This window comes from Urtica dioica, chromosome 2, assembly GCF_054948205.1.
Source record: "Urtica dioica subsp. dioica isolate 48M chromosome 2, U.dioica_male_clone48M_v1_H2, whole genome shotgun sequence".
In the NCBI taxonomy this organism is placed as follows: domain Eukaryota; kingdom Viridiplantae; phylum Streptophyta; class Magnoliopsida; order Rosales; family Urticaceae; genus Urtica; species Urtica dioica.
The window spans coordinates 53,166,168-53,180,333 of NC_142757.1; the positions used below are offsets into that span (position 1 = coordinate 53,166,168).

At 38.7% G+C, this 14,166-nt stretch overlaps 2 protein-coding genes across 2 annotated transcripts; both read left to right on the forward strand.

The window, feature by feature from the left end:
* Positions 1 to 3,016: 3,016 nt before the first annotated feature.
* LOC149405620 (Transducin/WD40 repeat-like superfamily protein) lies at positions 3,017 to 9,393 on the forward strand. The gene is made up of 9 exons (XM_089607354.1): positions 3,017 to 3,354; positions 3,907 to 6,483; positions 6,568 to 6,671; positions 6,805 to 6,874; positions 7,036 to 7,812; positions 7,975 to 8,177; positions 8,282 to 8,405; positions 8,684 to 8,890; positions 8,973 to 9,393. Exons 1-9 carry the CDS (start codon positions 3,199 to 3,201, stop codon positions 9,114 to 9,116), a joined length of 4,362 nt encoding a protein of 1,453 aa, XP_089463480.1. The 5' UTR covers positions 3,017 to 3,198; the 3' UTR covers positions 9,117 to 9,393.
* A 2,012-nt stretch (positions 9,394 to 11,405) lies between these two features.
* On the forward strand, positions 11,406 to 13,445 carry LOC149405621 (glyoxal oxidase-related protein). The gene has a single exon (XM_089607355.1). The coding sequence runs from the start codon at positions 11,534 to 11,536 to the stop codon at positions 13,184 to 13,186; it is 1,653 nt and encodes a 550-aa protein (XP_089463481.1). The 5' UTR covers positions 11,406 to 11,533; the 3' UTR covers positions 13,187 to 13,445.
* Positions 13,446 to 14,166: the final 721 nt, after the last annotated feature.

Genomic DNA, 14,166 nt, shown 5'->3' on the forward strand with positions numbered 1-14,166 from the left:
TCGGAAGTAAAAAAAGAATCAAAACCGGAAGGGAAAAAAAAATGGTTCCACGTGTCGCTGCCTAGCGGCACCAGAATTCAAGTTGAAATAAAAATATATACAAAATATATTGATGAGACAGGGGAAAAAAATTAAAGGTCGGGAAAAAAATAAACGATAACATATGTTATTGATATACTATAATATAGTATTCGTATTATGATTATAATATACATAAAAAAAAACATACAAAATATATTGATGTTTGGAAGGGAAAAAAAATCAAAATTGGAAAGAAAAAAAAAATCAAAATCGGAAGTAAAAAAAAAATCAAAATTGGAAGGAAAAAAAAATGGCTTCAACGTGTCGCTGCCTGGCGGACCAAGATTCAAGTTCGAAAAAAATATATATACAAAATATATTGATGAGAGAGGGAAAAAAATTACAAGGTCGGAAAAAAATAAATGATAATATATGTTATTGATATAGTATAATATATTATTAATAATTATGATTATAATATACATTAAAAATATAAAAAAAAAAATCAAATTGGAAAGAAAAAAATCAAAATCGGAAGTAAAAAAAAATCAAAATCGGAAGGGAAAAAAAATGGATTCCACGTGTCGTTGTCTGGCGACACCAGCATTCAAGTTGAAATAAAAATATATACAAAATATATTGATGAGATAGGGGAAAAAAAATTAAAGATCGGGAAAAAAAATGATAATATATGTTATTGATATAGTATTGGTAATTATGATTATAACATACATAAAAAAATTATACAAAATATATTGATATTTGGAAGGGAAAAAAAATTCAAAATTGGAAAAAAAAAAAAAAAAAAAAAAAAAAAAAGCAAACTGGAAGGCTACCTAAAAAAAGGAAAAAAAAAAAAAAAAAACGGAAGGCTCCCTAAAAAAAAAAAAAAAAAGCCACGTGTCGGCCCCTGGTGCCGCCACGTGTCGCCTCCTGGAGGCGCCACGTGGCGGCACCAAGATAAAAGTTAGAGACACATTGTCACTTATTAACTATGTTATGGATAAAAATATATACAAAATATATTGATGAGACAGGGGAAAAAAATTAAAGGTCGGGAAAAAAAATAAACGATAACATATGTTATTGATATAGTATAATATAGTATTAGTATTATGATTATAATATACATAAAAAAAAAACATACAAAATATATTGATGTTTGGAAGGGAAAAAAAAATAAAAATTGGAAAGAAAAAAAAATCAAAATCGGAAGTAAAAAAAAAATCAAAATTGGAAGGAAAAATAAATGGCTTCAACGTGTCGCTGCTTGGCGGACCAAGATTCAAGTTCGAAAAAAATATATATACAAAATATATTGATGAGAGAAGGAAAAAAATTACAAGGTCGGAAAAAAATAAATGATAATATATGTTATTGATATAGTATAATATATTATTAATAATTATGATTATAATATACATAAAAAATATAAAAAAAAATCAACTTGGAAAGAAAAAATGAAAATCGGAAGTAAAAAAAAATCAAAATCGGAAGGGAAAAAAAATGGATTCCACGTGTCGTTGTCTGGCGACACCAGGATTCAAGTTGAAATAAAAATATATACAAAATATATTGATGAGATAAGGGAAAAAAAATTAAAGATCGGGAAAAAAAATGATAATATATGTTATTGATATAGTATTGGTAATTATGATTATAACATACATAAAAAAATTATATAAAATATATTGATATTTGGAAGGGAAAAAAAATTCAAAATTGGAAAAAAAAAAAAAAAGAAAAAAAAAAAGCAAACTGGAAGGCTACCTAAAAAAAGGAAAAAAAAAAAAAAAACCCGAAAGGCTCCCTAAAAAAAAAAAAAACCACGTGTCGGCCTCTGGTGCCGCCACGTGTCGCCTCCTGGAGGCGCCACGTGGTGGCACCAGGATAAAAGTTAGAGACACATTGTCACTTATTAACTATGTTATGGATAAAAATATGTTGATTAGACAGGGGAAAAAAATTAAAGGTCGGGAAAAAAAATAAACGATAACATATGTTATTGATATAGTATAATATAGTATTAGTATTATGATTATAATATACATAAAAAAAAACATACAAAATATATTGATGTTTGGAAGGGAAAAAAAATCAAAATTGGAAAGAAAAAAAAATCAAAATCGGAAGTAAAAAAAAAATCAAAATTGGAAGGAAAAAAAAATGGCTTCAACGTGTCGCTGCCTGGCGGACCAAGATTCAAGTTCGAAAAAAATATATATACAAAATATATTGATGAGAGAGGGAAAAAAATTACAAGGTCGGAAAAAAATAAATGATAATATATGTTATTGATATAGTATAATATATTATTAATAATTATGATTATAATATACATAAAAAATAAAATAAAAAAAATCAAATTGGAAAGAAAAAAATCAAAATCGGAAGTAAAAAAAAAATCAAAATCGGAAGGGAAAAAAATGGATTCCACGTGTCGTTGTCTGGCGACACCAGGATTCAAGTTGAAATAAAAATATATACAAAATATATTGATGAGATAGGGGAAAAAAAATTAAAGATCGGGAAAAAAAAATGATAATATATGTTATTGATATAGTATTGGTAATTATGATTATAATATACATAAAAAAATTATACAAAATATATTGATATTTGGAAGGGAAAAAAAATTCAAAATTGGAAAAAAAAAAAAAAAAAAAAAAAAAAGCAAACCGGAAGGCTCCCTAAAAAAAGGAAAAAAAAAAAAAAACCGGAAGCCTCCCTAAAAAAAAAAAAAAAAGCCACGTGTCGCCTCCTGGAGGCGCCACGTGGCGGCAGCAGGATAAAAGTTAGAGACACATCGTCACTTATTAACTATGTTATGGATACATACATTTATTATTATTTTTTTTTTTTAATTTTTAATTTTTTAATTTTTTTTTTCGTTTTTCATTACCGTGTCGTTTTCTAAATTCTGGCTAGCGTCCTCTAGGCCCGTCCAAAATCAAAGCCCATTTAGTTTTATTTTTATTTTTTATTATTATCAGAAATCAAACCAGCACATTTACGCGCTCCGGTAACGCACTGCCCTGTTTTTTACAGCAAGCAATAAAATATCACCACGTCATCATCCGACCCCACTTACTAATTCCTCTGTCTTCCAATTTTTCTCCGATCCCGACCTCAGTCCCCTAATATGTGACCTTCCGATCCGCGACGACTCAGTGAGTCATGAGGTGCCGATCCGTGGCTTGCATATGGTCCGGCACAGTTCCGTCGCACCGAGTCACCGCCACCGCCGTGCTATCCGATCCTCCGACGCTCTACACCGGCGGATCCGATGGCTCCATCGTATGGTGGACCCTCTCGTGCGGCGATGCCGAACCGGTAATTCCAACTCGGTCCTCTTTTCAGTGCTTGACATTTTCTTCTCATTACGTCGCTCACAATCTGTTCGTCGAAATGACGCCTAAGAAACTTGTCGTACCTGAGCTTAGAGAACTGTGAAAATCTTGTCTTTACGATCACCGTGTTATGCTTTTCTAGTATCAATATTTGATTACTTGTTTTGTTCTATAAATTTTATAAGTGAGTCATGGTAGTGCAGTTTTGTAATAAATACTCAATTGAACAGGAATTTCATACCGATTGTAACAGGTCGTCTTTGCTTTCCTTGTAATGTGATTCCAGTATCAATGTTTGGTATTGATACTCTGCTATAAACTGTTTGAGTGAGTGAATGAATTTGGTAGTACTGAAGTATAATGAACACTCGGTTGAGCAGAAATTCAAACCGACTTTAACATTTCGTCTTTCCTGTCCTTGTAATGTAATTCCGATTCATTTTTAACTACTGGTATTGTGTTGTAAACTGCTTGAGCGACTGAAGTTACGTAAATTATGAAATTAAAGTTGTATGATGAACACTCAATTGAACAGGAGTTCAAACCGACCGCAATGCTATGCGGTCACGCTGCAGAGATATCAGAGCTCGACATTTGTGATCCCGTCATGTCTCCGACGGAGAAATCTAGCTCTGTCACTCAAGGCGGCGCATTGTTCAGCACTTGTGCCGACGGTGTGATGTGTGTGTGGAGCAGAAGCAGCGGTCATTGCCGGAGGAGACGAAAGCTTCCTCCTTGGGTCGGGAGTCCTTCCATGGCACGGACTCTGCGGTCAAACCCGAGGTACGTATGCCTCGCTTGCTGTTTTGTCGAAACTCTCCACGACTCTGTCGAATCGGGAGATGGGTCGGGCGTTCGAGAATCTCATGGCAGAAGAGGCCAGAAATGCAGCGTGGTTATTGTCGACACGTACACTCTAAGTGTCGCGCAGACTGTTTTTCACGGGAATTTGTCGATCGGGTCGCTGAGATTTATGGGTTTGGTTTCGCCGCAAACGGGGGATGCGGAGAAGCATTTGGTGGTTTTGTCTGATTCGTTGGGTGGGGTTCAAATACTGTCGATAATGGAGAATCTCCAGGAAGAGAGAGAAGGTGGGAGCGGTTTACCTAAAAGCTCTTCGCAGCTGGAAATGGCTGTTTGGGAAGAGAGGGTGTGTGAAGGACAGGTCATTCTGGCGATGGCAATCTGTGGGAACATCATTGCTTTTGTTCTTGAAAGTCATTGCAAATTTAGGCTGTTAGACACTGGTGCGACTATCGGAGAGATATCTTTTCTGGACACATTGTTTTGTGGAAATATCGATTCAGTTCAGTCACATGCTTCTGGGTGTATGTTTTTGGATAGAGCTGATCATAGGGACATTTTGAGTACAGAAGAATCCTCTGAAATGCGTAAAAAGCAGTTTGCTGTTTGGAATGATAGAGGAGGTTTAATTATGTTTCTGGTATCATATTCAAAAGATGGGTTTTCATGCGAACCTCTCTGCGAGATTTCGGTTGATTCTCATCCCCGTGATCTGAGACTATCTAATTCTTTTGCGCAATTAAATTCCTTGATTCTTCGTGTTGAATCACTTTGTTTTATGGATGAAGAACCTTTACATTGGAAGCCCGTTGTTACTATTTATTCACAGCCTAAAGCACATGAAGATGTAGGGGGTTTGTTGACCACTTTAAGAAGACATGGATGTGGCTCTTCTTTCATTGACTGGACCAGGAATTCTAACACTACTGGTGAAATTGAGGGTTCTTTTAGGTTTGGTACCGAAAATGGAAATTTGAGTCTTTCTCATAAAAAAGTGGTATCTTCTTCTATGGTGATTGCCGAGACTTCCTTGGCTCCTTATGCTGTTGTTTATGGATTTTTTAGTGGGGAAATAGAGGTTATACGATTTGACTTCGTTGAAGGGCTAGCTTCTCAAGAAGAAAATTTCCCGAATCATGAGTTGAGCTCTCCTTTATCTCGACAAAGATTTTTGGGGCACACCGGAGCCGTACTATGTTTGGCGGCTCATCTTATGATCGGTTCTGCAAAAGGGTTTAATTTTAGGAAGGTTTTAGTCTCTGGAAGCAAGGACTGTACTGTTCGAATATGGGATCTTGACACTGGAAAGATAATTACAGTATTGCACCATCACGTGGCTCCAGTTCGCCAAATAATTCTTCCTCCAAGTCGCACTGAACATCCCTGGAGTGATTGTTTTCTCTCAGTTGGGGAGGATTTTTGTGTTACTCTCGTGTCTTTTGAAACACTTAGAGTGGAGCGAATGTTCCCCGGACATGCTAACTATGCTGCCAAAGTTGTATGGGATGGTGTGAGAGGCTATTTAGCATGCCTTTGTCCAAACCATTCAGGATCTTCCGATATCAATGATGTTTTGTACATTTGGGATGTAAAAACAGGTGCACGAGAGCGTGTCCTTCGTGGGACTACCTCACATTCACTGTTTGATCATTTCTGCAAAAGTATCAGCAGGACTTCCCACTATAATTCCGTACTCAATGAAAATACATCACTTTCTACATTACTTCTTCCGATTATGGAGGACCGGAGTAATTCTGGAGCTCGAGAAAATAACTTAGAGAATTGGGTGTCTTTGCCTGGAGATGCAAGCGGTTCTCGTACTTCGCGGGCTCATGGGGATAAAAGGTATTTTGGAGAAAACACACACTTTACTAGTCAAAGTAACAAGTATGCCATCAAGTGTTCTTGCCCATTTCCTGGGATTGCCACTCTTAGTTTTGACCTCGCATCACTGATGTTCAATAATCAGAAGCATGAGTCCATGGTAAATGGAAATGCAAAACCTGAGAATCACAAGGTGGGGAAACAGAAAACCGAGATACTAAGTCCTCGGTCCAAAAGTCATAAACACGATTCTGAAGGGGACGTGACATCAAATAATACCAACAGCAATATGTCACTTGAGGAAAGCCTAATTCGATTCAGCCTATCTTTCTTACACTCTTGGGACGTGGATCCTCGACTTGATTATCTGCTTTTATCCGACATGAAGCTTCAGAGACCCGAGAAGTTTATAGTGGCTTCTGGTCTGCAAGGTGACAAGGGATCGTTGACGCTGGCTTTTCCTGATCTGAGCTCTTTGCTTGAGGTAATTTGAATAAAATGAAAACTGGAATCGCACATTATTATTTTTTCTCTGTAGTTTCCTTAATACCATGGTTATAAATTTCAGATTTGGAAATCCTCATCGGAGTTTTGTGCGATGAGGTCATTAACAATGGTATCTCTTGCCCAAAGAATGATTAGCTTGTCACATTCCACTTCGTCAGCCAGCAGGTAGCCGCTAGTTTTCATATGTGCATAACAAAAATTGAGCATAATTTGCATATAGCCCTTATTATCTGTTACTCCAAACAGCAAAGTGTGACTTGTGAGATTCTAAATGTTATTTAATTGTCATGTTTTGCAGCGCTTTAGCTGCATTTTATACCAGAAAATTTGCGGAAAAGTTTCCTGATATGAAACCACCTTTACTCCAGGTTTTTTCATGTGCTTATCCTTCTCTTCAATCTTTTTCCTTTTAACTTCTTCTGAAAAGGCTGCTGTAACTGGAGTCGGTGAAAGTGACCTACAATCTTAAAAAAATCAACATTTTTTTTTTAAATGTATATATTTTTTCCTCCTCCGTCTTCCCTTGCAGCTTTTGGTGAGTTTCTGGCAAGATGAAAGTGAGCACATCCGCATGGCTGCTCGTACCTTATTCCACTGTGCTACTTCGAGGGCAATCCCGCGTCCCTTATGTGGTCAAAAGTCAACCGTTCATGCAAGCACGATAGCAGAAACTAGTTATGAAGAAGTGGGAATTAAAAACTTGGATCTACAACTAGAAGAAACAGAGGATTTGGATGGAGAAGAGCAATCCAGTATTTTGGAATGGCTAGAGTCATTTGAAATGCAGGACTGGATTTCCTGTGTTGGTGGAACTAGCCAAGACGCGATGACATCGCATATCATTGTGGCAGCAGCTTTGGCCGTTTGGTATCCGAGCCTCGTAAAGCCGAGTCTTGCCTCGCTGGTCGTTCATCCATTAATGAAGTTGGTCATGGCCATGAACGACGGATACAGCTGCACAGCAGCGGAGCTCCTTGCCGAGGGTATGACGAGCACGTGGAAAGCGTGCATCGGCTCCGAAATACCTCGGCTCATCGGAGATATTTTCTTCCAAATAGAGTGTGTGAGTGGTTCATCACCCAACACCGCAACACTGAATTCGGCTGTACCGAATTCCATTCGCGAGACCCTGGTTGAGATTCTTCTTCCAAGCTTAGCTATGGCTGACCTGCAAGCCTTTTTGACCGTAATAGAAAGTCAAGTTTGGTCTACAGCATCAGATTCGCCCGTTCATCTTGTGTCCCTCATGACTCTAATCAGGGTTGTGCATGGTTCTCCGAGAAGTGCCGTTCAATACCTGGATAAGGTTTGTGTACTAGACAACACATTATGGATTTTAATCACCTGGAGTCGTGGTTTTCTTGTAATGGGATAAAATAATTAATATCATGTCTCATTAAATAGCATATATCTCCCACACTATTCTGTTGAAATTTTATATGCAAATCTCTATTTGATGGTTGTGCAGGTTGTGAACTTCATATTACAAATCATGGAGCTTAGTAACTCAGTCATGCGTAAAACTTTCCAACAAACTTCAATGAATGCACTAAGAGAAGTTGCACATTCGTTCCCAATGGTAGCCATGAACGAAACTGGGTCAAGACTGGCTATCGGGGAAGTGATTGGAGGGATAAAAAGTACATCGATTCGTGTCTATGACTTGCAGAGGTACTTGAAAACCCCGAAATAGGTTTTTTTTTTCCTTCCTCCTATTATTGGTTGTTGACACTGGTCTCTTTTGTATTAAATAAACGCTTTGTTCTACAATATAGCATTGCGAAGATAAAAGTTCTAGATGCAAGTGCACCTCCAGGACTTCCAACTTTGCTCGCAGCAGCTTCGGAGACTGTGGTAGCCACAGCTATTTCAGCCTTGAGCTTTTCCCCGGACGGAGAGGTATTAACCCGTTTAACCCACTAGATTCGAAAATCTATTTATCTTGACCGACCTTGTTTTCCTAACTTGTTCTTGTCGCGTACTACAATTATATATTTACAATACAAATGCGCCGAGCTAAGACATAATTAGAAGTACAAAGATTGAATTAGAAGGATGGAGATGTGAAATTATGCTATATCCTAGCGCTACCACATCACCTATTCTTTGATGCAAAAAAAATTCATCCGTTGAATCTCAAAGTTTGTTGAATAAATGATTTTTTTTTTTTTTTGCAGGGCTTGGTAGCCTTTTCCGAGCACGGACTAATGATCAGATGGTGGTCTCTGGGCTCTGTTTGGTGGGAGAAACTAAGCCGAAACCTAGCCCCGGTTCAGTGTACCAAGCTCATCTTTGTTCCTCCATGGGAAGGATTCTCTCCCACCTCTTCTCGGTCGAGCATAATGGGCAGCGTGATGGGACTCGACGGAAAATTCAATATTCAGGTAACCTGATTCGATATCCTGTACTTTCACACTCTACTTTGTATATCACATTACAAAGATTCTTCATTTTTCCAAAATTCAGGATAATCCAAAGGTTTCGAGTCATCCGGACAATTTGAAGCGGTTGATCCATAATGTCGACCTCTCTTATCGGCTACAATGGTTGGATGATCGGAAACTACTTCTCACGAGACACGGACATGAACTGGGTACTTTCCAGTTGTAGAGGTTATGTCTTTATAGTCCCCCGTTTTTTGTCGTTGAGAAGTAAATTCAACTATAATGAGGATCTTAAATATTTATTCAGATACAAATCAGCCAATATTTCGGCTTCTTCTTAGGTTACAACATATATAGAGAGAGGTTAATTTTGGCATATAGAAAATTCAGTGGCTATTATTACATACTGATTGTATTCATTTTTCCCCCCGGGTTGGTCGTTGCGATCTATAATGTACAGATCATGAATGATACAAGTGAAATTTGTTAGTATTTTCTTTTCCTTTCTAATTGATGTACACACATGGTTTGTTCTGTTACTTGCTACCATTTGAATAGGTTGTGTTGTGCTGATTTGTTACAAATAAATGATAATAAAAAAGTATAATTTTACAAAATTATCTACTATTTATACTTTTTGTAGTTTATTATATTAAATTCATTTGATTTTAAATTGTCCTTTCAAGGGTTTGCTTGATAATCTGCCTCCCCGTCCAATTAAATGGCATTATTTGCCATTCCTTAAAGTATGGTAGGCTTTAAATCTCTTATGTTATTCTCTCATGAATGCCCTATATATATTTATATATAATTTTACATAATAAAAAGGCATTGGCGTTGATTTGGAAACAAAAATGAGACGCATATGTCTACGGCTACAAAAAAAGGCCAACCGTGTAAATTTCTCAAATGATAGATTAGGCTTTCCTAGTGTAGGAAGAATTTGGTAAATCTATTACTACTGTTTTTTTGGCCGTATTTTCGATGCCTATAGCCCATCGTCTAGAACATCATCGTGATTTCTAGTATGAAACGCAATAGCTTTTGATGATTATTTCACTGCTTTGTTTTTGTAAACATCACTTATAAAAATACTTTTGGACTTGATGAGAGACTGATCAACACCCCTAGTAGAGCCACACAGGAGATTGGATCATCTTATTAACATGTGAATTGATGAAGGAACAATTTGATGATTTTGTGTGTATAATTGGTCTGATGTTCCACAGAGAATTCAGCGAATTCTCATTTATTAATGACACTGTTTAGGAAACCCTAGTTATTTGGGAAAACAGCTTTCTTAGGGAAATAAATATGCTACTTAGTATATTAAATAATCAGTTTAATCGTTGATACGAAAAACCAACAATACTTCAATTACTTTATGTTCAACTTTTTTGTATCAACTTTAGCTGGCTCTCTAGTTTATATCGTCATTATTAATTTATTGTTAAACATATGATGATTATAAAAAAAAACAAGTAAATCAATATTGACGTTTGAAACTTGTAGGTTTGAGGAATCATTCGGTGACAATTTGGAAGCTAAAGAAAGGGCTGTCCGAAAATGAGATTTGTCATAACAAAGTTCCACGATTAAAAAAAAAAAAAAAAAAGCCAAATACATAGCTAACTTAACCTGACACGTCGTATTTTTTGTCACACGAAGTTGATACGTGTTGTTTTATTGTGACATGTCAAAACAAAGGCACATGGTTAGGTATTAATTAAGATAGGGCATGTAAACTTCTTATATTCTAGCAACTCATTTTCTTACACGTAGCATTTTGTGAATCGAATTTTTATACATTGATATTAGTACACAATATTGGTATACGAATTGAAAGGACTAGAATTGCACAATTATGTAGGCTGAATAATTTTGTCATATTTGAAAACGAAGGGACTACGTTCACATGTTTTTGGTTAATTTACAAGGACAAATTTAAAACGTGGCTAAAGTCGTTATTATTCATCATGCAAAATATTGATGCAATTGGTTCTTTAAAATGTCAAAATCAAAAGCAAAAAATAAGAGTTCTTGAGCAAAAATTTTCAAAAATGTCTTTGACAGCAGAACTTTATTAACCTTACTTTTTTTTTTCTTTTTATCTGGAACAATAAATTTCCGGAAATGAAAGGGTACTTCCGCCCGATATTATCAATGCTCGTTTTCCTAAAACCTAGCTAATTGCTTGTTTTACTAGATCCTGGTTATTTATTGTGTTTAACGTTATTATTTAATTAACCATTAAATTTACCATTTGTGCAATTAATTTTTGTCGACTTTTACTTTACCAAGACCTCTAAGAATTTCCACTTGAACGGCTCTGATAATGTAACTCTTAAAGCCTTTCATTTTACTCTTTTTTTTTTTTTTTTCCATTTCTCATTCCCCTTTTATACTCCCAAACAAAGCAGACAAAATCAATAGTCTCTCATCAATGAAGTCCCATACGCCTCGTTGTACCAAATTCCTCCTCCAAAGACTTTTCAACACTTTATTACAACGCTTTATATATTAAAAAAAAAGTTATTCCTTTTGAGTTCGACAGATCAGAAGTGAAAGCAAAGCAATAATAAGCTCTCACTTCCACACACTAAAAAAAAAAAAAAGATTCTTCTCTTTTCATCCACATTCCATATGGCAACAGAAAAAGCTAACTTTCCGGCACCGACACTCCCATTACTTACACTGCTTTTGCTCATCCTCTCCGCACGTGCGCAACTCCCCGGCACGTGGGAAACAGTGACGGAGAACGCCGGCATCGCTTCAATGCACACGGCGGTGACTCACCGCAACACCGTCGTCCTCCTCGACCGCACCGACATCGGTCCGACGAAGAAGCTCCTCGGAAACCGCCATTGCCGGCGAGACCCGCGCGACTCCGTCCTCAAGGTCGACTGCTACGCCCACTCCGCCGAGCTCGACCTGACCACCGCCGAGATCCGGCCACTCACCATCCTCACCGACACCTGGTGCTCCTCCGGCCAGTTCCTCCCAAACGGAACCCTAGTTCAGACCGGAGGCGGACTCGACGGCCTCCGAAAGATCCGAGTCTTCCGTCCCTGCGACCCCGCCGCGGCCGGCGGTGGTCTCTGCGACTGGTCGGAGCTCGCCGGAGAAGAGCTCGCTGAGCCGAGGTGGTACGCGACGAATCAGATTCTGCCGGACGGGACGGTGATCATCATCGGCGGACGAGGATCGAACTCCGTCGAGTTTTTCCCGCCGAAAATGGGGAGGCCGGAGACGAGGCCGTTTCCGTTTCTGGCGGAGGCGGAGGACGTTCAGATGGACAATCTGTATCCCTTCGTTCACTTGCTTCCCAACGGCCATCTCTTCATCTTCGCCAACGACCGGGCGGTGATGTACGATCACAAATCCGGCGAGATTCTCCGGCGGTACCCGGCCTTGGAGGGCGGGCCGCGGAACTACCCCTCCGGCGGGTCCTCCGCCATGCTCGCGCTCTCCGGGGACTTTTCCGAGGCCGAGGTGGTGGTGTGCGGCGGCGCGGAGTACGGAGCCTTTCTGAGGAAGAACTCCGACGCGGCGGCTTCCGGCTCGTGTGGGCGGATATCTGCCACGTCAGCAGAGCCGGCGTGGCAGACGGAGGAGATGCCGCTCCGGCGGATCATGGGAGACATGGTGGCGCTTCCGACCGGGGACCTATTGATTATAAATGGGGCCGGGAAGGGCTCCCAGGGTTTCGATCTAGGGTCTGACCCTGTACTGTATCCGCTTCTGTATCGCCCGGCTCAGCCCGCGGGGCTCAGGTTCATGACACTGAGCCCCGGGACTGTGCCGAGACTGTACCACTCCACCGCGAATCTTCTACCCGACGGGCGGGTCCTGCTCGCGGGGAGCAACCCCCACATGTACTATAAGTTTGAGGGGGTGGAGTTCCCGACGGAGCTTCGGATTGAGGCCTTCTCGCCAGAGTATCTTGCACTGGGCCTCGCGACGCTCAGGCCGGCGTTCGTCGAGGCCCCTGAGAGGGCACGGTACGGGGAGGCCTTCGAGGTGGTGGTGTCGGTGCCGCTCCCGGTGGTTGGGATCCTCGAGGTCAACTTAGCGAGCGCGCCGTTTGCGACACACTCGTTTTCGCAGGGCCAGCGGGTCGTCAAGCTGGCGGTGTCGAACGCAATGCCAGTCGCGGGACCCGAAACATGGAGGTATAAGGTGTCGTGCACTGCACCGCCGCACGGGGCAATCGCGCCGCCCGGGTATTATATGGCTTTTGTTGTCAATCAAGGCGTGCCTAGCGTCGCACGATGGATACAAATAGGAGTGTCTTAGTTATTTGAACTTGGATCTTCTATCATATTTTCGGCTCATTTTGCCTCTCGGTAATTAAATTATCAAATGTCTTCGTGTATAAATATTATGACGTGTATAAATATTATGACTGCAAAAACAATAGATGTTCGTTGACCATGAATTAAATTAATCTGTACGGACAAAAATCTTATGTTATTACATTGGTTGATAGAGTGATACAAAGTACAAACAATAGATGTTAGTTGACCATGAATAAAATAGTTCTTTAATGGGAAAATATCACGTCTCCTCTGTGTTTAATCGAAAATATTGAGTTTATTCCTACAATTTTTAGAAATATAAGAAGTTTCCATTCAAATTTTTATTAATATCAGTTATAGACTTTAAAATGTGTTTCCATACCAAAATCCTCCATTTTTTTATAAGATTTTGTTGATTTTTTTCAAAAAAAAAAAATTTGAAATGCTCATTTTCAAAAGAAGTGATTGTACGTGGCCACCAATGACGACGACAGAAGGAAAATCTTACCAGAGAAGAGACAAAGCATTATTGCTGTTGTCATCATAGTTCGCTGAGCAGCGTGCAAGATTTCTGAATCCGGTTGACTAGCTCAATCAAGTTCTCCATAGTCGTCATGATCAAAAGCTCACTATGTGTAGTTTTTCCTCGTTCGAAACCTTAGAATTTTCTCTCATTCTCAAGTTATTAACGAAGAAGAAATAGAAAGTCAAGCGCACGAGTCAAACGAGAATTTTGTTCTTATTTATTTTATTTTAAAAATAATTTAGTGTATAAAATGAGAAAATTCATTAAGAGTAAAATGAGTAGTTCAATTTTTAGTAAAAAAACAAAATCTTATAATAATCGAGAAAGTTTTGATATGTAAATGCGTTTTAAAATATATAAAGAAATGTTAAAAGACATGTCCGATATTTCTATGAGAGGCCTATGATATTTTCTTTTATGGAAAAAAAATCTTATATTATTATTAGTATTAT